This window comes from Debaryomyces fabryi (assembly GCF_001447935.2).
Source record: "Debaryomyces fabryi strain CBS 789 chromosome Unknown contig00068, whole genome shotgun sequence".
NCBI lineage: Eukaryota > Fungi > Ascomycota > Pichiomycetes > Serinales > Debaryomycetaceae > Debaryomyces > Debaryomyces fabryi.
Window position 1 is genome coordinate 1 of NW_015385494.1, and position 22,123 is coordinate 22,123.

Below are 22,123 nucleotides of genomic sequence, written 5' to 3' on the forward strand. Positions count from 1 at the left end.
AGTTTTGTAGATGAACATACATAAGCAGCATGTTTGCGCAAATTCTTAATATGATCTTAGTTGACTTAAGGATTTTTTATCTAAGACATAAGATTAAAGTACACCAGGGAATAAAAATGTAACCATAATTGGTATGCCTTTTTCTGTCCATTCAAGTACTTGCCTTTTGCATAGATAGCAACAACTGCCATAGTTTGCTTAACCTTTTGGAAACGTATATAGTTCAGACTCAAAGTGATCCGAAATTGCATGAATTTTTTAATTAATTACAAAACCGTATAATAGCAATATTCTGAAGACTGTTTCTAACAACTACACCTTACTAGAAGGTGGGTATCATATTCAATGAATCATTTAGTTGGAATATAGTTATATATTTTGCAGTTAGGTTTGAGGTATCCGGGTAAACTCAAAAGTTTTGTGTAACCTTAAATCCTAAATTTTCAATAATTTTTCAAGCTATACTAGTAGTTGTGAATTCCCTACATAGATCAAGATTATTATTCAATGTCAGCATTATTGTTCAGACAAGCACGCCATATTGCGTCGCGTCATATAGCCATAAGGTCGTTTTCCCAGAGTGTTCAAAGACCTTTCATCAGTAACTTTTTTGGTTCAAAACAATTGAAGCAGAGAGAAGATATAATTAAGAATCAAGATAATTATGAAACAGACCAAGACTCAAAGATTGTGATATTGAATGAAGAAAATTCACCTGAATATAAACCATTTAGTCCCAGTGAAGATATGCCAGATTTCCAAGTTTCACAATGGAAAAACCACATTGTGAGAAGTAAAGATATCGAGAACACTTATTCACCTGAATCATTACAAAATGTCATCAACAAGACGTATCAAGAAGTAAATGGTAGTGAATTAAATGGTGATTATTCATCAATTAGCTTAAATGACTTAGAATTTAGATTCAAATTTTCTAAGCATTTACAGCAGAACTTAGGATTTGATATCAATGACCATGTATTGACTAAATCTCATACTTTAGAAGCTTTATATAACGAATTATGTGATGTAATTTCCACTAGATGGACTGATGAGAGAAATCCAAATGCTATTGTTCTTCGCCGTGAAGATTTCACTTCTCCTAATATTTACTTAAATGAAGAATTATCCAAAGAAGAACAAGAAAGAGTATATAATGAGCTTCTCGAAAAGGCTAAGGAAGCTTCTCTTAGTTAACCGAATAGTCACACTTGTATATAATATTTAAATAAATAATAGTTAAATTATAGAAATAAGCAATTATTTTTTGCTCAATGTAAAGCCGATAATTATAGATGTGGCCAATATCCCTAAGGCGCCAGGAATTAATATTTCATTGGGTATTCCTTTCAAGATTTCTTCCTTTTCTTGTTTATTTTGTTTTTTATTTTTCATTTCGTTTACTGGTGCCGATTCATGCGGATTATGTATGTACAAATCTGCCTTATCATTATTAAGTTGTTGGTTGATCCTCACACAGTCTAAAAGGTCAGAATCAGAGGTGATCGAAACGATATCACCTTCATCATCAACATAGCTTATAGCATAGCTTTCCCCGTCTTGATCATTCTTTACCACTCTCAAAAATTCAAAGTCATTAGAGTACAATTTACTATCCATCAAACTTCTTAATTTAGTTACTCCTTCACTTGGCTTTAATGATATACGATGAACCCGTCCTTCTACAGCTGGAGACTTGAATTTAAATGTATATGGTAAATCAGATGGAGAATTCGTCAAATTTGAAGATTTTCTAGGCGATTCTGTATGGGAAATGGAATCAGAAGGTTTAATATCAACATTGAACGAATGAAATTCTGAGGGAGTCACATCAGGAGGAGCGCTTCCAGTACCAGTAACAGAATCAGAATGTACAGAATCTGAATCTTCATTATCTAAAGACGTCCAAAATTTGTTCCAAGCAGGACCTTCGCTATTGATTGCAGTTTCACTACCAGATCTTCCATCGCTATTGATAAGATCATTACTCTCAGTTTGTTTAATTTGATTCAAAGTTGCATATGTCAATTTTAAAACATCAACTATACCAACGATATCATTTTCTTTTCCGATGATTGGTAAATTCAAATAGCGGCCTTCAAACATTTGTCTCAAAGCTTCCTGGATCGACAAATCTTGTTTGGCAACATCAGGTTGTGGAGTCATCACTCTAACAATAGAGCATTTCTTTGGATCTAACCCTGCAGCGATAACTCTTAATACGACATCTTTGGAAGTGAAAATTCCAGCAACTTCTTCGTTGGTATCTTTGATCAAAACTGCAGTTGTTTTGTTTTCTTTCATCAATACTGTGGCATCATAAACAGTAGTTTTGACCGTAGTATATACTGGAGTTGTTGACGCATCTAACACACTTTCCAAAGTAGGACCATTCATCTTATTTTTCAAGTTTTCAAAATATTGAAAAACATGTAAAGGTTGCTGCATCATTCCCATTTCTGAATGAACATTATCCAATGCTTCATATAATTTTTTGGAAGACGCATGCATTCTCTCTAATTTTTCCATCTGCTGTGCATAGCACTTTGTAATATCTAACACCCCAACTATTTGGTTGTTCTCGTCTAATACCGGCAAGTGTCTGAAGCCCTTATGAACCATCAAATTTAATGCCTCTGAGGCTGGAGTGTCAGAGTTAGCACACATTGGGTTTGGGGTCATAATCTGGTCAATTGTCACCAGAGTAGCACTCAAACCAGCCCCGACTATTCTAAATGCCAAATCCTTAGCTGTGAAAATACCCAATAATTCCCCAATGTCATTCACTACCAATATACAATTTTCTCTTTTAGCTGACATCAATTGTGACACTTCATAAACTGTTGAACTTGTTTTACAAATAATTGGCTCGGATGGCTTTAACGATAAAACGGTACCTGGAACTCCCTTCTTATGTCTTGTAGTCCTGGTTCCACTTTTCTTCTTTTTGCTTAAATCATTTTCAATTTTTCTTCTTATAGCATCGTCCCTCTTGGACTGTCTTCTTCTTGATTCCGAAACATCAATAAATGGATCTACATCTCCATTAGACGATGGTTTCTTTGAGTTTCTATACGATGACATAGCTGCTACTACTTGTCTATGTAGAAATTAGTTCTTTATGATATCTTGAAATAAAGGAAAAGTTTTATCAATTAGTTCTTAACAAAGCCAAATTGTAAACATTGATTTTGTGGATATATTTTAATTCGGGGGAGGGGGATTATATACAGAATAGATTTACATATTATACAACAGATATGGATGGGTACGTTTATACCTTCACCTCTACAATATGAACTTCTATTAGAAGCTATCTATATTATATTATCCTTAGAATGATCTAGATATAGTCCATCTAGAAAATATATGTTTTCCATGTAATATCAAACAAGAAGGTTCAGTTTAAAACTGCGAATGCGCAGGACTGAATTTGAACCATAGATCTTGACATTTTTCGACAAAAGATGACTTAAATATTATACTTGATAATATTAAGTATTGAAATAGATAATATTGCTCAGGGGAATGAACTGAGTAAGGTTTGTTAGTATGGATGTAGTGAGACTTTGATTGTTGAAAAACTGTGATGAGGTAAGAATTAGTATCGGGTGAAATAGTTTGCAACCACATTAAATGCAATATATAAACAGTGAAATCTCGTTTCGCTTTTATAGCGGCTATTTCTAGTTTTAAAGTATTTTCCTGCTATATAGATAAAATGTCTAGCAAAGTTACAACATTAGTGTTAACCTTTCCTTTATTCACATATGCTATAGAATTGTTGAAGGATTTCATTATTTCTATGATGAAAACTTCACCAATTCCTAAACATATTGGCCTAATTATGGATGGAAACAGACGATATGCAAAATCAAAGGATATAGAACTAAAAGACGGTCATAATGCAGGAGCAGATTCTTTGATTCAGGTACGTACAGATAATATACGAGGAAATTGAAAACAATCACTAACAAATGAAGGTCTTAAATACATGCTACAAGCTTGGAATTCTCCATGTTACGGTGTATGCATTTTCTATTGAAAATTTCAATCGGTCTAAAGAAGAGGTTGATACATTGTTTTCTTTATTAAGAGATAGATTAAAATTTATATCCGAGAAAGAGGAATCATACGCTAGATTCAACAGTATTAGAATTAAAATCATCGGGAATAGGACAATGATACCAAGCGATATATTGAAAGACTTAGAAGATATCGAAGAGCGAACTAAGAACGTTTCTTCAGCTAAAGTATTGAATGTTTGCTTTCCATACACTTCGCGTGATGACATTGTTCACTCAATTCAAAGTATTGCCTCTCAGGTTGAATTAAAAGAAATCGAATCAAATGAACATATCACTTTGGAAACTTTAACTAATAATATGTACATGGGACCAAATACTCCGCCTTTGGACATCTTAATCAGAACTAGTGGTCATACCAGGTTAAGTGATTTTATGCTATGGCAATGCAATTATAATTGTATGATCGAGTTTGTTGACACTTTGTGGCCTAATTTTAGAGCTTGGGATATAATGTCAATTATAATGAAATGGAGTTATTACAGAACTTTGCAACTCGAACAGCAACGAATTATGAGCAATAAGAAAACTGACAACCAAAAGCTATCGACAGATATACTAAAAGAATTGCCACCACATCCACCATTTGCTTCAATTACTCAGCATTGATGGAGTATTATTCGTCTATTCTCATTCAAGAGTCTTTACAAGTTTTTTAACCTCTAACTTGCTTCTTTCTTTAACTTTTGCTTCTTCAATCTTATTCAAGTAGCTCATGTACACCACAACTTCCGCAACCAATACTAGTATGCCAAAGAATAAACATAATAATATCCTATAGCCATCCTGTATTTTCATTGAGCTATCTGTCCAGTACCAAATAGCATAAACTACACTACCAACACTTATTAAAATATTGACAATTGTTGTCAATTGGCTCTTTACTTCCTTGTGTGCTTGAGCTGGTGTCATCATCTCTTCGAGCGAATTATTGTACAACGTATCGAATTCCTGTTTTGGTTTAATTAACTTTTGATATTCTTCTTCTTTTGCCTTTAGTCTTAGTTGCTCCATTGACTTAATGAATTCTTTAGATTTTGGTCTCGATTCGTTACTTACATTAAGGTTAGGAGTATAGAGTTTTGTACTTCTTATAAGTGCAATTAATGTGGGAGTTGGTTTGTAATCTTTATAGAACAGCACTAAATTTTGATGAGATATATATGCATTTGATAACAAATTTTTGGCTATCTCATCAGGGATATCTGTTTTTTCAATAGTCTCCTTTAATGTGGGAGTAATTTCAAACTTTGTCATGCTGCTGTAAGAATTAAAAACTGGAGTGAATAAAAATGGATATATGTTGAAATTCAAGCGCATTAATCAACCAGAGAGCAGATAATCAAAATTACTCATAAATTCAAAAAAAAAAATTGTTTGACCTAAAATAATATAAATTGATATATTTTTGTCAGATATGACGGTTAGTTCATCTACTATTGTTGGTGCATTAGCATGCCAAAAAAATTCATTTTTGAAAACTTTACAAACTGTTGTGATATCATGCTTTGAACATAAACCCCAGAGCGCCCAAGATAAGCAGAATAAGAATAAGAAGAAAGCAAATGAAAATATTGATGAATCAGAAAAGAAATTGTATGCTGTTGAATTAGCTGATACCATTTTATTTCCAGAGGGAGGTGGACAACCATTTGATTTTGGCTCTATCATCTTACCAAATGATACGAGACTTCCAGTGAAAATGGTCTTACGAAACCAACTAACAGCACTTCACATAGTTCCCAACCCCATTGATCCAGGAACAAAAGTTACTTTGCAAGTAGATTGGGATAGAAGAATAGATCTTATGCAACAGCACACTGGCCAGCATTTATTATCTGCAGTTTTAGATACATATGATTTAGAAACTTTGAGCTGGTCTTTAAATGAAATGATTAATTATGTTGAGCTACCCAGAAAGGTTAGTGATGAAATTGTCGAGGAAGTTAATAAAAAGGTGAACGATTACATATTGGAAGGATTGCCGATTAAAGTGGTTACGCCTGATGAGCACGGGGAAGAAATAGATACGTCCAATATACCTGATGATTATGATACGTCTAAGGGTATTATTAGAATAGTCAAGATCGGAGAATTAGATTCGAATCCATGTTGTGGCACTCACTTGTCATCAACTTCACAGATTCAAGCCATTTCCTTGTTACATCAAGTTAACGTTAGAGGGGGAAACTCACGTTTACATTTCATCTGTGGTTCAAGGGTTTACAAGTATTTGATAAAGCAACATCAGATTTTAAAAGCTGTATCCGGTGGCCAGTTATCATGCCAAATTGAAGAGGTGGCTGAAAAAGTTAGTGCATTGAATTTAAACTACAAGAAATCCACTTCTAAAGAGTCGAATTTGTTAAAAGAGTTAGCTGGAATTGAAGCTGTTAGAATATTTAAGATACTTAAAGAAAAGAGCGGTCAAACCGAATTCATTTATAGATCTGATAATAGTCCTGAATTTATTACAGCTTTTCAAAAAGAATTAAGTACATTAATCAAAGAGAGTAAAGATTGTGGAATAGATTTAGATAAAAATCAGACTGTTGTATTATTGAATGGAGACTTTTCATCGGGTGCAGGAGGAATGGTTAAAATAATGGGACCAAGATCTGCTGAAATCCAGGCTGAATTGAAACAGAGGATCTCTGGATTGAAAGGTGGTGGTAAAGGTAGCACATTCCAAGGCAAAGTACCTAAATATGAAAAAGGTGAATTAGAATCAGTTTTAAACTATTTAGAGCAATTGTGTGATAAATAATGAATACACGTATTTATTATTTGTATGATATATGTACATGAATATAAAGAGATAGAAAGTCTATTACAATTGGGAAACTAACGCTTAACCCAGGTTGGTGACTTTCTTGCTTTAACCTTACCTGGCTTCTTTCTTTCGACTTTTCTTGCATCTCTAGTCATTAATCCAGACTTATGTAATCTTGATTTCAATAATGGGTTAAAAATCACCAAATCTTTGGCAATACCGTACATAATTGCTTCAGCTTGACCTGTAGATCCACCACTGTGAACTTCGGCAAAGACGTTATATTGTCCTTCTTGCGAGACAACTTGGAATGGATATGCAATTCTACGACGGTCAGCCTCTTTTGGAAAGTATTCGAATAGAGATTTACCATTGATCATAACTTGACCATCACCTTTGGTTAAGTATACCTTAGCGACTGATCTCTTTCTCTTGCCAAGACTTATTGCTCTTCCAAACTCATCTAAAGTTTTCACTTTTTGTAAAGCTTTAGCTGATTCACTAGAGGTGTTTGTGAATTTTGTCAAAACATCAGAAACCTCCCTTGGCATTAATTCCTGATCGATACTTCTTAATCTATGTAATAACTGGGTTAATTCTTTGTGGTGGATAGGCTTGAGTCTGGTACCAGATTGAATTCTTGATTTATATTCTTCAAATGAAACAAACTTAGTATTTTGTATTTCCTTGTCATCAACAATTCTGGTTGGAAGGTTGATATATTTTCTTATAAGTCCATTCAAGGTATTTAAATTTTCTTCATGAACTGGGTTACCTCCATAGAAAGTATTCAACTTTGGAATGATTCTTAATCTTTCTAATTCATAATTCCTCAAAGAATTTTCTTGTAATTTAGAAGGAATCATAAGTCTCTCACCTCTAGCATTTTTCAAGTTAGCAGGAATCAATGGCCTTCCATTGATTTCAACATCTGTTGACTCGTGTGCTTGATTAGCTTGTTCCTGTAATCTAAATGCGGTTCTACAGAAAGTCCTATTGGATATTCTTAATCCACTTATACTGTATAACAGTCTTAACGACATTATGTTAAGCTGTGAACTAGTTGAACTGTAAGATTACTAGACAAAGGTACTAGATATATTGAAACTTTATGAACATTATTATGAAAAATTTCTTAGCCATCACACGACACATTCAACAAGAGCCATATCTTACATAAGCATACTTGGACTACTATCAATAATATGAATAAATATATTGAACCTTGCTATACTATTGTACAAGTATTAGGTATATCAGGTCGTAACTAATTAAATATAATACATTTGCAACGGAAATAAAAAAAGATTAAATAATGGTAAAAAAAAAAATCATTGTTTCTTTTCTTTATTGTCGATTCCATCAGAATTAGATGGTGTAGTTGCAGAGAGTAAAGCATTTAAACCATTTCCTGATGGCGGAATGCTATACTTATCAAGCGCTGGTAAATCATTACTAGATGGGGAATTAAGTAGAGATTTCAAGTTATTAGTGGCTCTTGTCGGTTCAGGCTTGATAGGACTTGAGTCAGAATTAAGTAGACTCATTATTGATGAACGGGGTAATTGTGTAGTAGGAACAACCGGTTTGGTAATCATTTCAGACATGGCTGTTACAGTAGAAGGACGTTGAGACTCAATATTAATTTCTTTCTTTATTTCAGCATTATTCAGAGTACCAAGATGATTTTCGTAAGCATTGGAGACATTTTTGTCATTGGAGCCATTTTTAAAAATAGGTGGATTGTTGTTGATCGAATTCATTGCAGCCCCTAGCGATGACAGAGGAAGAGAAGGCGAAGCGGAAGATTGATTCTGTGGGGTAGACTGCACATGCTGGAATGTTCCGATTGGGATATATGCGGATTGTGCCGTAGTAGGTGTTATCGAAGTATTGATGACAGGCGGCTGAATAGGATACTTCTCTGTCATCAGATCTTGTTTTGTATTTGTATCTGACGGCGCGTTCAACACTGCAGCAAATTTGGCTTGTAATCTTTCATCCGCCTTCTCGGCAACTTCATTCCATCCGTGTCTTTCTGCATTACGTTGAAAATAATTGCGTACCATTGTCGCAGATTTCGTAGTTAACTTATCTGCAATAGTTGTCCACTTAGTACCATGCTCCATTAACAAAGTCGGGAACATATTGGCTTCCGTAATACTCCAATAACTTGAAATTGTTTTACGCCGTTCTTTTGATTCTAAGTCATTTTGTTCTGAATTTTGGGCGACTTCAGATTCATTCCCTTTAGCTTCCAATTCAGTGTCATTGTTATCTGGCATCGGCAAACTTACAGGCACAATATCTGCATTGGCTTCTATAATATCACTGACGGCAGTTGCTGGTGTATCCTCTTTCTTTTGCTTTCTTGCTTTCTTCTTTTGTAATTGATTTGACGAGTCACTTGCTTTACTTTCGGTAGGCGATTCGGTCTTCTTTTTGTCTGATGTTACACCTTCAAATACGGGTGCTGCAGTTCTTTTTCTTCTCCCCGCATCTGTGAAAACTTCCTCTCCAAAGTATTCCGTGGAATTTTCAGTAGATGTAGGTGTGTCATTATATGATTCTATTACACCATTTTCGATTACTGTCTCTGTAGTTGGAGTAGAGATAGGAGTGCCATTCTGAGAAACATTTCTTGACTTCGAAGTCTTTCCACGACGATTATTTTTCCTACTTGCCTTCTTTTTGAAGCTAAGAACTAATTGCTTGTAATTGACTTCTTTTTTAGTCATGTAGTAATGAACAACACAATCTTCGGCTGTTCGCAAACCACCCATATGTCTAGAAATTGCTCCAAATCGCTTGGGGAACATGCAAAACCCTTCACAAAATAAGGCATGCTCTTGAGCAGAAAAGTTATTCTGAAAATCGGTTTTAACTCTGGTAGTCCAGTGCAATTTATCATCAACAATGTTATTCGAATCCATAAACTTCACATGGTTTCTTTCAATCGGATCAAGAATAAAATCGGGAATCACAGCGGAGACTTTTTGAGCTCTGATTATAGGATCTTCTTCTTGCTCTTTACCTAGAGATTGTAATATTTCTTGAAACTCGGCCTCTGTAGTAACCAAGTCACCATGTCTACGATTTCGACGATTATTACTACTTTGAGGAGGTGGAATATCCTTAGCACTCGTAGGTTCAATATTAAAGTCTTCCTTGATTCTAATGTCTATTGCTTCTAATTCCTTCTTCATTTCGTCATCGGCTGGATGAATTAATTTCAATTGCTGGTCCATTTTTTCTCTTTGAGCTTCCCATGCTTCAAGACCTCTCGAATAATCTTTCCATAAAGAAAGCTTCTTACGCTGTACTAAACGTTTGTTATGCGATAAATTTACTGATAATTTTTCTCTTTTGCGAGAAAACAATCTTAAATTATTTGTGAAAAATGGATAATCATGTAAGTTATCTATGGGTTTTGCTAATGAATATTTCAAATAATCCCCGTTTGTTTTACTAAATGTTTCGAACTCTTCTTGTAAATTTCTAAACTCAGATTCCAATTTATTAACGGGAAATTCACATCCATCAGGGTAGCATATTTCATTGGAAACATCAACCTTAGCAATAGGTGCAACATTAACTAGAGGCTTTACCTTAGCTTCAATTCTTGTATCATTATCACCATTCTGTACATCATTATACTCTAAATTATTATCGCGTTCAATGAGATTCTCCGTTGTTTCTGTTTCCATGTCTTCATCTTCCTCCTCCTCATCCTCATCTTCATTATCATTTTCACCCTCATGAATATCGTTTTGCATTTCGTCATGAATTTCTTTAGCTATATTATGGTGTGATGTATCTGGCTCATAGTCATCTTCAGATTCTTTTGTATCGTCTGCTTGTTCATAGTCATTATTAGGACTAGGCGAATAATGATCGCTCTGTGTCCTTTTGTCATATGAATTATCATCTTCTTCTCCACTGAGGTTTCTGCTTTTGTAATAGTCTAATGGCTGAGATGATTGAGCCTTACTTGAATAACGATCAACTTGAGACTTATTGAACGTTTGACTGGAGTTTCCTGCCATGTAGGAAGACCTTGGTGGATAGTATGTATCACCTCTTTTACCGGTACTGACTAGGGAAGAGCTGCCGCTAAGTGAACCCTTCATCCTATCCTTGGCTGAAAAAGATCTGCTTCCTGCGGAACTTGGGAAAGAATTTCTATTATTTAAAGCTGGCTTGCCCGAATTATAATTACTCTTCCATTTGCTACCATTTTGTTCTGTTTGGTTGTATGTACCATATCTATCTTTTCTATACTCACCTGTCGATGTCGCAGATAATGGCTTCGAATTATTTGCGGCCCCATTTGAAAGTCTACCATTGTATGATGATGCTGACAATGATAATGGTTTAGATGATGTGAGTCTCGAATCTCCAGAAGAACTAGTTCTATCTCCCCTCCAATTATCTCCTCTCGAGTTATAGAAATTTGACGAGTTATTCGACAGATATTCTCCATTCTTACCACTAAAATTTCCATAATTTCCGTATCCTGAATAATAAGAACTAGAATTTTGATTATAAGATGAATAAGCACCCTTAGATGAACCGTAAGAACCATAAGAGCTTCTATTATCTCGTACGTTAGGCCCAAAACTTCGTGATAGCGAATTTGACCCGCTGCTTCCTCCATATCTTGCTCTTCCACCACTTGAATAGTGCGCATCGCTAGGTGCTATGTTGCCATCACTAGATTTATTTGGCAATTTAGATCTTGTTAATGATGACGACCCCGGGCCTCCTCTTCTAGACGACCCACTATAAAAATTTTTTCTCCTTTGCTTGTTATAATCATACTCTCCTCTATCACTATATCGATTGATAGGTGGCCCTCTAGACCCAGAGGATGACATTTTACCTATTTCTTCTTAGTTGATAGTTCGAGGTAACTGTATTCACCAATATTCTAATTCGCTTAAAATTCTATAGAATAATGAGTATTAACCTCTGATATTAAAAGTAATCACTAATATAATATTCACTTTAATAATAAATTCCTAGGTCACAAAATATTTTCTCTAATATCCCATTCCAAATAGAATAGCGAATTATCACTTTGTTATTAACCGCTAACTATAATACTTGTTGTTATACGTATAATTATAAACCTATAATTTCTTAAGTGCGCCAGTTAAACATTTTAAAGATTTTTTTGGTTTTGTGTTACCAAGTAATTTATGAGTAAGGCACTCATCAGGATAGTATAGATGGTATAAGGAGAAGTCTACGTAACTATATACCATGCTAACTTTTTGCTAGCAAATACAGTTGTAGAACAGAATAAGGCTTTATGAAAGAGTGTGAATTACGATATTAAATATATATTAAATGCATTAATGTGTTATATAACTCTATAATTAATTGTTACCATGCAACACTTTCTTCAAAACACCAATGTCGCCTATTGACTTTAGTAAATCATCGTATGGAACATTAGGTCTGATGTTTTTGTTACCAATCTCCATACTTGTCTTCATGGATTTTGTTTCGGATAAATTGACGACCGAGCCAGCTTCCAAAGCACCTATGATTTCCAAGAACTCACCTTTTTTTAGCCTCCCCAATAATTTATCGACGTTTTCAAGCGAATGCTTTACGTAGAAGTCATAAAAAGTATTGACGGTAAGGTCCTTTCTGGTGGTTGTTGTAAAAGTGACGTTGATTTGGTAGTTGAATAAACAGCATAATACTGCTTTTTGTAATAAGTTAAGGTTATGCAACTTGGTCAACGAGTTGTCCTTGTATGAGTTTTCACATATCTTTGCAATGTGGGAAATTAAGACTTTGGGGGCAGTATGAAAGGTATGTGTTGCTGACGGATTCGCTTCTCTAACGTTGTGCTCGACCATTTCTATACTTTTGTAGCAGATGTCGAATGCTTTACGAAGGTCACCGGTAACGGATGCAGATTTCTTACAACAGAGCTGTATGGCAGCCGGATGTATAATTGGGATTGATGCCATAGGTGGCTCATTTTCTTTAGTTGATTCGTCCCAGACTAAAGACTTCAATTTGGTAATGATGATAGTTTTGATTTGGTCAGATGTATAAGGCATGAATTGTAATGCTTGTGGGTTTAAGCAGTTTCGTTTCAATCTGGGCAAAAATTTGTCGGTAAGATCTAAGGCGTTAGAAATACCTATGAGAACCAACTTGTTTTTCAAGATGTGAGACTTTTGCTTCGATGCAAAATTAAATAATTGGAATAATACTTGTTGATCTTTGGTAATTAAGTAATCCATCTCGTCAAGTAATAAGATTGTAGTGTCGATATCGCCTTTAGTTGTAAGTAACAGGAATACATCATCGGCAGTCTTCCTTTTGTTGTACGACTTCTTAGGTTGTCCTTCACGCGATTCCATAGCACAGTATATTTCATGAAACACGTTTTCAGGTTTAGAGATGGACATACAGTTCATCTTTACCAATCTAGCTCTATGCAGACCCACCTGTGAGACATTAACACTAACTGATTTTCCAATTTCTTTCATTACATGATTCAACGATATTTCTATTTGCGCCGTTTTACCAGTTCCAGGAGGACCTGAAATATATAAACTGTCGGAAGTATTATTGTTGATATTATCTACGAGAAACTTGTTCAAAATCTCAGCTTCCTCATCTCTTGCAGTTAAATGTGTGGTATTGATGCCGTCATTATTAGCGCTTCTCTGGAATAATGCCTTCGCTTTTGAATATACTGATGTACCTCTTCCTTTGGTAGGTGTGCTTGGTGGGGTTAAGAACTTGAGCTGTCGAACACCCTCTTTGTTTGAATTCAATTCATGGGATATGTCAATCACTCGTTCTTTCTCCGGAGTCACTGGTGGTGATTGAAGCATAATATTTGATCTGTCCGAAAGCACATTGGATTTGTTAATTGCACCCTTTCCACTTCTTTTAGCCAAAGGAAAATCAATGTCCTGTAATGGCCTTTTCATCCCACTTCTTACTTGCATTCTTTTTCAATTGCTTCTAGTTCAAATCACCTTAAATCAAAGTGGTCTTCGTCTGCTATATATAATTTTCAGGTTCTACGCGTTTCTCGAGTGCCTAATTAATCCCCATTAGGCAATGTAATTGAAAATCGCGATTTCCGTGTATGACTTCCAAAATAGGCAGCTAGTGCATTTCGCGATACTATTATTTATATCAACCATTATATCAACTTGGAATATAGAATAATTCAAATACGCCATGAAGTATATTCCGACGTCATTTAGTGGCAGAAAACATGCTCGATATCTGATATATTGCTTGTTTGAAAATAACGCCTGTGAATAAACACATATTTCTATTTATCTATCTGAGTTTCCTCATACTCCTTTAATACATTAGTCAATATATCATTCTTCCTGGTAACCATGTACAAGTCAGCCGGTTTGATAGTGGATCTCCCGGCATGGTTTGCGAAAAGCTCTAAGTCTTCCCCAAGGTTCAAAAGCTGATTATAGACCAATTCCACAAGCGACGCTACAAACGTTGGTGTCGCAGAGATATCTTTGTCAATATGGGTTAAATCCTGTTCCACCATTTTGGAAACCATTAAGTAGATAGCAGATTTCAATTGGGACACTGTATCCGGGTCCACCTCTGTTACTGGAGCCATATTTTCGCTTAATTTAACGATGTTCTGAAGTTGTTTTTTTATTAGGCCGGTTTTTCTCTTAACGGCCGAAAATGTCGCTCGTTATTGTGCCCCGTAAATTAATCCACGAAATCTTCAGATCTCTTGTAACAATAACTGAATATTATAATTGACGCTTAGTACATACGATCGTTGTGGAGATCATTTGTGCGTCATTATATACTTCTACTCATATTTTTGTCGGCTTGCATTCGTTGTAAATATTTAAGTCAATAATTTGTTAGGATACTCGATTACATCCGTTTGAGAAAACAAGTTTTCTAATAGCGTTGTTCCTTAGGTAAGACGTATTTGAAGATTTCGAATATAATTTAAAGCATACTGTTAAACTCCCTACCCGAGTCACTATTCAAAAGAATTAATACATCTAATTAGAAATAGTTTTAAAGTATAAAACAAGACTAAGCATAAAGTTATTGACTTAAATGAACAAATAGTATGGGATCTAAAATTAAAAAAGGATTATCATATGTTTTGGGAGATTCCAATGATAATGAGAATCATATCTTGCCCATTAATGCCATTCAATATTCTGCGGTAACAAATAATTTTTACACGGGTGGTAGAGATGGTACAGTGAAAACGTGGTGTTGTAGAAACGGCTGGGAGCATTCAAGACAAGGCACACCAAGTCAATTTAATTTCAATGAAACATTTGAGGATTCAGATAATAGAGATGTAGATGTTGATCAAGATATAGATGAACGAGTTTTGAAGCTTGAAACTGCAATTTCGTCAAATCCTCTACCATACTGTACTACACCTTATGATGACTATAACATTACTAATAATTATAATATTCACTTTGACTGGATTAATGATTTGAAACTTGTGAACAATGATAGGGATTTAGTTTCGTGTTCATCTGACTTGTCGTTAAAATTGATTAATTTGCATAATTCTGACACCTCAGAAAAGACCCATGTCCATAAATTCCCTAATGTTCATACTGATTATATCAAGAAATTATCATATTTTGTGCCAGAGAACAATATAGTAAGTGGTGGGTTAGATGGAAAAGTTGTTCTTTGGGATTTAGCAACGTTAAACCCAATTCAAGAAATTCAAACTCACAGTCTGAATACTGCATTACCTAATTCCATCTATTCCTTAGCAAATAATAATTCAAATTTGATAAGTACTGGTGGGCCAAGTAATACCATAAATTTATATGATAAGAGATTATCGAATAATTCAAACAACATTAAAAAGTTAATCGGTCATCAAGATAATATAAGATGCCTCTTAATGAATGATAATTTTATTTTGAGTGGTTCTTCTGATACTACAATTAAATTATGGGATTTAAGAAATTTCAAGGTTTACAAGAATTTTGATATCCATGATGACGCAGTGTGGAGTTTAAGTACTTCTATATCTTCTTCCCCGGGAATGCTAAATCAATGCGATGACTACTATAACACCGATTTCAAAGTTTTTTATTCTGGTGATAAAGGGGGTAAAATCGTAAAGACTGATTTATCATATTTGTCTACAAATATAAGAAAAGACGGTTTTGACACTTTTACTGGTTCAGATGACTTGATGGATGAAAAACTAGGCGTGTCGACTATTATCGCCAAAACAAATTCACCTGTAATTTCATTATGCTGTGAAACAGATGTACAACCAAATTCTATCCTTTCTTCAAATACAATTTTAGCATCCACAGAACTGTCCTTAAACAGATATATCGTTCCAGATACTGATCAATTGTCCAAATACCAATATTCTAGGAACTGCTTGGACTATGTTTTGAACCATGACAATCATATGAATGATGAATTAACTTCGGGATTAGGGGATGTTGCCGCTGATCAAAATGATTTAAATTCAGACTTTTATGACATTGTAAGTCATTTGTCTATCGATACGAATAATTTCGATATTCAATCCTCATTTTCGGGAAATAATTATCCATTGTCAGTGCATAATGTTGAGAATAATAATGAAGTAGTTGATGCAAATGAGTATAATTCTATGTTCCTCAACACTGGTGGTGGACCGTCTACTGAGTTCGTCAATACATACAAGGAAGGATTATCATCTAAAGACGCACTGAATGACCTGACGACTGTGGATAATACTCCTGTTGAAATTTTATTGAACCCAATTCCATCTGAACAAATTACCCAAGTTCCATTTAATACGGAACCCTATACCATGTTTCCATTGATTCGAAAAAGTATTATTGCAAAAAGACTATTTAATAATAGAAGGCACATACTTGTATTGTACTTAAACGGAGATTTAAAAATTTGGGATATATTTGCCTGTGCAGAGATTAAAACATTTCCATATGAGTCTTCCACATCTACTGAATTAACAAAGGATTTAATAGAAGATAGACTGAAAGAAATGGAGAACATTTTTCATAAATACCAAACCGAAGATACATTAAATACGTGGTGTGAAGTGGACATCAAATCAGGAAAACTATTGGTCACCTTAAAGGAATCCATGTTTAACAACGTAGAAGCTTATTATGACGAGTTATGCAAGTCTTATCCTTATTTGTCTTACAGACATCCAGATAATATCGAAGGATTGAAAAATAAAGAAGTTAAACCCACAATTGATGATAGATTGCCGCTTGCAAAAATCTTGATAAACTCTTTTTTTCATCAATATGCCATCTATGAATGGGAATTCGACAACCAATTACGAGAGGAATTAAAGGCGTACAAAAGAGACAATCGGAAAATTCCTCTTTCATCATCATATGAAAGATTTACAAATGATCGCTCAGTTGCTATAACAAGTAACTCTTCCATTTCGAATGCTAGTTCTGTAGATGGATCTAGTTTCACTAATACTGCCAAAAGAATAAAAATGTTTACTAAGAAGTCGTCCAAGAACAATATTCATCAAGATGATAGGCAGACTCTCGCTTCAGCCAGCTCTGTTGCCAGCAGCGTAACTGACTTTCCTACTAGCATAAATGGCTCCTCACTCATGTCAAATTTTATCAACAACGATGGCCTCATATCAATATCACAGGATTCTTCAAACGAAGACTCAATAATGAGCATGTTGCAGTATAACAAAAAGAGATACTGGGAAAAGTATGGATCTTATGGTACCAACAAAACCGTGGACTCCATACTTAGAATATATTCAAATGATCCCAAGTATAGCATGCCAGACGATAACAACGAATACAGACCGCTCTTTTACCCTCACAGACTTCCTTCGAACTTGCTAATTATCATATTTGAGCACTCGCCTGAATTAGGTAACATGAGGGACTTATGCAGTTTCCACTTAGAAGACATTATCAAGCTTCTGAACGATTCATACACCAATGAGCCTTTAATTAATGACTTGAGAAACTATTTGCCTGTATGGATAGGAAGACCAGTTTTATACAGTAAGTTCCCAATAAAGGAAAACCCAAAAATTGAGTTCAAACTACAAGAAGTTGATTACACATTATTACCACCCAATACGACCATTGGAGGTAAATCACAAAAAAAAATCAAGCGCTTACCTATGACGGACAGCGTAATCAAATTGACATCGCACAATATGTTACGGGTTCTGAAGATTCTTACGTACCTTACTGAACGCTTTGATGGTCGTACCCCAGAAATGAAAGATATGAAGAACCCATCAGAGTGGTTGGCTCTTGAATGTAAGGGTCAAGAGATGCCTAACAATTTTACTTTACAAACAATCAAAACAAAAATTTGGAAAAGCAGTTCCGAAATCGAATTGAGATTTAGACGGAAGTTCGACTAGGCCTCTATCCACTAGTATTACTCTCTACATAGACTAGTTCTAACAAGATAGATTTAGATTTGAATAGATATGGACTTCTAATAAAATAATCGTCACGTGATGAGATTTTTTTTTCACGAAATTTGATGAAGTGGAAATATGCCATCTAGTGTATAGTTAGTGAAGGTAAGCTTTTAGTACTACATAAATACAGAATCTGTATCAACTATTAAACATGGAGGACACTGATAGAACTATCTCCCGTTTATGGAGATCATTTAAAACTGTAAAGGAAATGGTCAGAGACAGAGTATGTATATGAGATGGATTTGTTTGTATTGAGTGTAAAGAAGTATACTAATATTAAATAGGGATATTATATCACACAAGAAGAAATTGATATGTCATTAGCTGAATTCAGATCCAGAATTTGTGATAGTATGAACGTTCCACAAAGAAAGTTGATGTGTTTCCAAGCAAACCCAACTGCTGAATCATTAGAGAAATTTCCAGATTTAGGATCATTATGGGTTGAATTCTGTGATGAAGCTTCGGTTGGTATTAAAACCATGAGAAACTTCTGTATCCACATTAGTGAAAAGAACTTCAGTACAGGTATCTTCATTTATCAATCATCCATTACTCCAAGTGCCAACAAGTTGATTCCTACTGTGTCACCAGCGTCGATTGAGACTTTCCAGGAAGGTGATTTAGTGGTCAATATTACCCATCACGAGTTGGTTCCAAAGCATATCAAGTTAGCCAGAGACGAGAAGAAAGAATTGTTAGAGAGATATAGATTGAAGGAATCACAATTACCTAGAATCCAAAGAGAAGACCCAGTTGCCAGGTACTTGGGATTGAAGAGAGGTGAAGTAGTCAAAATCATTAGGAGATCTGAAACTTCGGGTCGTTACGCTTCCTATAGAATTTGTTTGTAAGGTTATGTGCCTATTTTAATTGTTTTTATCATCGTTACTTTAATTTGGTTCAGAGAATTATTTGAATAGCATTAAGTAGTTTTGTAATATAGTTTTATTCGTAAAGTATTTGAATCTATGTAAGTCTAGCGCACAATACGCTATCCTGGATGCCTTGCCACCACTTGACGTCAATTAAATCAGCGTGTCCTGGAGGACTCACTTCTACTCCATCTTTACCCAAGAATACTGGGCCTATTGTAATGATCAAGCTATCAACAATCTCGTTATAAATTAACAAGTCATTAATAATACTTGCCCCACCTTCAACCATAAGAGACTTAATACCCAATTGGAATAATTTTGCCAATATAACTTTCCAGTTGTCAACTCGTTTTGAACTCCTAGCTAAGGGAAGCTTGACATACGCCCCACCTTGTTTCTCTATAATTTTCACATCCTCATTTCTAGGGGTCACCGTATCATCTATAAGAATAAACGGAGCAAGTCCCTTATTATCGTCACATACAGAGCGCAATTGCGATTTATTGTATACCCACTTCCCTGTGGGATCTAAGATAATAGGTCTCGGTGTGGAAACATGTCCATCTTCAGCTTCGAAACGGCAATTCAATTTTGGATCATCGGCTAAAACAGTACCTATTCCCACCATTATACCATCATGCTTAGAACGAATATAATGCGTCATTGTTTTCGTTTCTAGGTGTGATATTTTGGTCTGTTCGCCAGGTTTAGCAGCTATACGGGAATCTAATGATTGTGCATATGTAAGTGTCACAAAGGGTCTGTTAGAGCCTGGTCTTGGGAGATACTCCTCAAGAAATGGCTTCAATGATGGTGCAAGTGGTAAAAGTGACATATATGTTCTATCCTTATCTATATTGGAAAATATATTATGAACATCAACTTGATCTCCGATCGATTTTCAATGCGATCGGACTATAAGCGAATTAGAGCACATACAATTTTGATTACTACCCCAGACCTGCTGCTACACGTTATGGTATATATATCATAGCCTGTTTAACCAGGTCCTACTTGTGTCATTAATCGTACTCTATATATATCTAGTTAAATTTCAATTTTGTGGGTCTAGAATGATCCTTAGCATTATCATCGTCGTTATCATCATCACCAACATGTTCATACGTTCTTTTCAATAACCTGTTGATATCCTCATTATCATTAAAAAAAGCTCCTTTGTGATAGTTCTTCGGCTTTGTCGAAGTCAGTAAGTCTTCCTCGTGCTGTCTTTTCTTGAAATCCTCTATCAATTCTTGTTCCGTCAAGTTACCACGTCTCACTATCTCGTCCTTCATCTCTTCCTCTTGCACCATGACTTCCCTGTCTCGTGCGTATCTGTCCTTTTCTCGTATTCTCCACTCTTGATACTCCCTTTCGGGGTATATATCATCGGTATCATCTATGCCATCGAACTCATCGCCATCAGCTTTCTCTATTTTCACCTCGTGGCTTGCCTTGTTCAATGTTATTTCTTTTTTCCTATCCACATCTTCCGTGTCTTTATTAATTGGAACTTCTGTTTGTGAGCTCCTATTTGTGCTGGCCTTCGGCTTGCCATTTTGTTTTTCATGTGATTTTCTCTGCTTTCTAGATACAAATATCGGTTTCAAAACAACTTCTTCGCTAGAAGATGACTCGTAAGATTCGGCATCTGAACCACTGGTATCACTAGATGACTCCCTGTCAGTCATGTTCAATTTTCTTTTGTTTTCCCCTATTAATTCATAGAACAAAGGTTCATTAACTAAGCTGGGGACGGCGCTGGTTTTTTTCAGCGCGTTTTATCAGTCTAATTTTTTCATCAACAAACATAACAAAAATACGTCTCTTTTCTATATAAAATAGTTGACATCTTAAGAAATATTAACTAAAGACACATATCAAATAGTATAAATGACTGCTATTCAAATTCCAAGTTTCGATGTCCCGTTTGGGATAAAATTATGGCCTCTTTTTGATGCTGCTGTAACAAAGGTCAGTCAAGGTAAGTTTATTCCATCACAATTTGCCTTTGTTCACGGAGAATTACCTTTTTCTACATTCCCACCAGTATTCTTTATAATTAGTTTATATTATACAGTGATTTTTGGTGGAAACTATTTATTTAAGAAGTTTCAGATTAAGCCATTCGTGTTGAACGGATTATTTCAAATTCACAACTTGTTCTTGACTACTTTGTCATTCACTTTACTTATTTTAATGGCCGAACAGTTGATTCCTATGATTTACCACCATGGTTTATTCTTTGCTATCTGCCACCCACAAGCATGGACCCAGCAATTAGTTTGCTTGTACTACTTGAATTACTTGACCAAGTTCACTGAGTTTCTTGATACCGTATTTTTAGTGGTCAAGCAAAAGAAATTGACATTTTTACATACTTACCACCATGGTGCTACTGCCCTTTTATGTTATACCCAATTAATTGGTTTGACTCCAATTTCGTGGGTTCCAATCACCCTTAACTTGGGTGTTCACTGTGTGATGTACTGGTACTACTTTTTGGCTGCAAGAGGTATCAGAGTTTGGTGGAAGGAATGGGTCACTAGATTTCAAATTATCCAATTTGTTTTGGATTTGGGCTTTGTTTATTTTGCAACCTATCAAAAGATCGTTTACACTCATTTCTCGGCTCTCAAACACATCTTGCCAGTTTGTGGTGATTGTGCTGGTACTATGTTAGCAGCTTACTCAGGATGTGCTATTTTATCATCATACTTAGTCTTATTTATTGCTTTCTATATGGAAGTTTACAAGAAGAAGTCAAAGAAGTCAAAGAAAATAAAGGCTGTTCAAGGCGGTGTTGCTGCTCAAGTTAATGAATACGTTCATGCAACTGGTAGAAATGATACCCCAACACCTGTTCCAGAGTCGGAAATTCGTTCTAGAAAGATTGCTTAAATGTTTT

The 22,123-nt window shown here is 35.1% G+C and overlaps 14 protein-coding genes across 14 annotated transcripts; 6 read left to right on the forward strand and 8 right to left on the reverse strand.

Annotated features, from left to right (window-relative positions):
* Positions 1-507: 507 nt before the first annotated feature.
* Positions 508-1,197, forward strand: AC631_03260 (mitochondrial 54S ribosomal protein YmL13; the record flags this gene model as incomplete). The annotated part of the gene is made up of 1 exon (XM_015612089.1): positions 508-1,197. One exon carries the CDS (start codon positions 508-510, stop codon positions 1,195-1,197), a length of 690 nt encoding a protein of 229 aa, XP_015467052.1.
* Positions 1,198-1,260: 63 nt separating this feature from the next.
* On the reverse strand, positions 1,261-3,084 carry AC631_03261 (uncharacterized protein; the record flags this gene model as incomplete). Its single annotated transcript, XM_015612090.1, has 1 exon — positions 1,261-3,084. One exon carries the CDS (start codon positions 3,082-3,084, stop codon positions 1,261-1,263), a length of 1,824 nt encoding a protein of 607 aa, XP_015467053.1.
* An 893-nt stretch (positions 3,085-3,977) lies between these two features.
* On the forward strand, positions 3,978-4,694 carry SRT1 (ditrans,polycis-polyprenyl diphosphate synthase; the record flags this gene model as incomplete). The annotated part of the gene is made up of 1 exon (XM_015612091.1): positions 3,978-4,694. One exon carries the CDS (start codon positions 3,978-3,980, stop codon positions 4,692-4,694), a length of 717 nt encoding a protein of 238 aa, XP_015467054.1.
* Positions 4,695-4,715: 21 nt separating this feature from the next.
* Positions 4,716-5,342, reverse strand: VPH2 (Vph2p; the record flags this gene model as incomplete). Its single annotated transcript, XM_015612092.1, has 1 exon — positions 4,716-5,342. One exon carries the CDS (start codon positions 5,340-5,342, stop codon positions 4,716-4,718), a length of 627 nt encoding a protein of 208 aa, XP_015467055.1.
* Positions 5,343-5,502: 160 nt separating this feature from the next.
* On the forward strand, positions 5,503-6,852 carry AC631_03264 (putative alanine--tRNA ligase; the record flags this gene model as incomplete). The annotated part of the gene is made up of 1 exon (XM_015612093.1): positions 5,503-6,852. One exon carries the CDS (start codon positions 5,503-5,505, stop codon positions 6,850-6,852), a length of 1,350 nt encoding a protein of 449 aa, XP_015467056.1.
* Positions 6,853-6,929: 77 nt separating this feature from the next.
* MRPS9 (mitochondrial 37S ribosomal protein uS9m) lies at positions 6,930-7,901 on the reverse strand (the record flags this gene model as incomplete). Its single annotated transcript, XM_015612094.1, has 1 exon — positions 6,930-7,901. One exon carries the CDS (start codon positions 7,899-7,901, stop codon positions 6,930-6,932), a length of 972 nt encoding a protein of 323 aa, XP_015467057.1.
* Positions 7,902-8,189: 288 nt separating this feature from the next.
* SNT1 (Snt1p) lies at positions 8,190-11,735 on the reverse strand (the record flags this gene model as incomplete). Its single annotated transcript, XM_015612095.1, has 1 exon — positions 8,190-11,735. One exon carries the CDS (start codon positions 11,733-11,735, stop codon positions 8,190-8,192), a length of 3,546 nt encoding a protein of 1,181 aa, XP_015467058.1.
* A 504-nt stretch (positions 11,736-12,239) lies between these two features.
* On the reverse strand, positions 12,240-13,841 carry CDC6 (AAA family ATPase; the record flags this gene model as incomplete). The annotated part of the gene is made up of 1 exon (XM_015612096.1): positions 12,240-13,841. The coding sequence occupies one exon, from the start codon at positions 13,839-13,841 to the stop codon at positions 12,240-12,242; it is 1,602 nt and encodes a 533-aa protein (XP_015467059.1).
* A 335-nt stretch (positions 13,842-14,176) lies between these two features.
* Positions 14,177-14,491, reverse strand: AC631_03268 (uncharacterized protein; the record flags this gene model as incomplete). The annotated part of the gene is made up of 1 exon (XM_015612097.1): positions 14,177-14,491. The coding sequence occupies one exon, from the start codon at positions 14,489-14,491 to the stop codon at positions 14,177-14,179; it is 315 nt and encodes a 104-aa protein (XP_015467060.1).
* Positions 14,492-14,968: 477 nt separating this feature from the next.
* Positions 14,969-18,271, forward strand: AC631_03269 (uncharacterized protein; the record flags this gene model as incomplete). Its single annotated transcript, XM_015612098.1, has 1 exon — positions 14,969-18,271. One exon carries the CDS (start codon positions 14,969-14,971, stop codon positions 18,269-18,271), a length of 3,303 nt encoding a protein of 1,100 aa, XP_015467061.1.
* A 380-nt stretch (positions 18,272-18,651) lies between these two features.
* AC631_03270 (DNA-directed RNA polymerase core subunit) lies at positions 18,652-19,191 on the forward strand (the record flags this gene model as incomplete). Its single annotated transcript, XM_015612099.1, has 1 exon — positions 18,652-19,191. The coding sequence occupies one exon, from the start codon at positions 18,652-18,654 to the stop codon at positions 19,189-19,191; it is 540 nt and encodes a 179-aa protein (XP_015467062.1).
* A 115-nt stretch (positions 19,192-19,306) lies between these two features.
* On the reverse strand, positions 19,307-20,050 carry AC631_03271 (2,5-diamino-6-(ribosylamino)-4(3H)-pyrimidinone 5'-phosphate reductase; the record flags this gene model as incomplete). Its single annotated transcript, XM_015612100.1, has 1 exon — positions 19,307-20,050. The coding sequence occupies one exon, from the start codon at positions 20,048-20,050 to the stop codon at positions 19,307-19,309; it is 744 nt and encodes a 247-aa protein (XP_015467063.1).
* A 208-nt stretch (positions 20,051-20,258) lies between these two features.
* Positions 20,259-20,906, reverse strand: AC631_03272 (uncharacterized protein; the record flags this gene model as incomplete). The annotated part of the gene is made up of 1 exon (XM_015612101.1): positions 20,259-20,906. The coding sequence occupies one exon, from the start codon at positions 20,904-20,906 to the stop codon at positions 20,259-20,261; it is 648 nt and encodes a 215-aa protein (XP_015467064.1).
* Positions 20,907-21,108: 202 nt separating this feature from the next.
* FEN1 (fatty acid elongase) lies at positions 21,109-22,116 on the forward strand (the record flags this gene model as incomplete). Its single annotated transcript, XM_015612102.1, has 1 exon — positions 21,109-22,116. One exon carries the CDS (start codon positions 21,109-21,111, stop codon positions 22,114-22,116), a length of 1,008 nt encoding a protein of 335 aa, XP_015467065.1.
* Between the last annotated feature and the right edge of the window lie 7 nt (positions 22,117-22,123).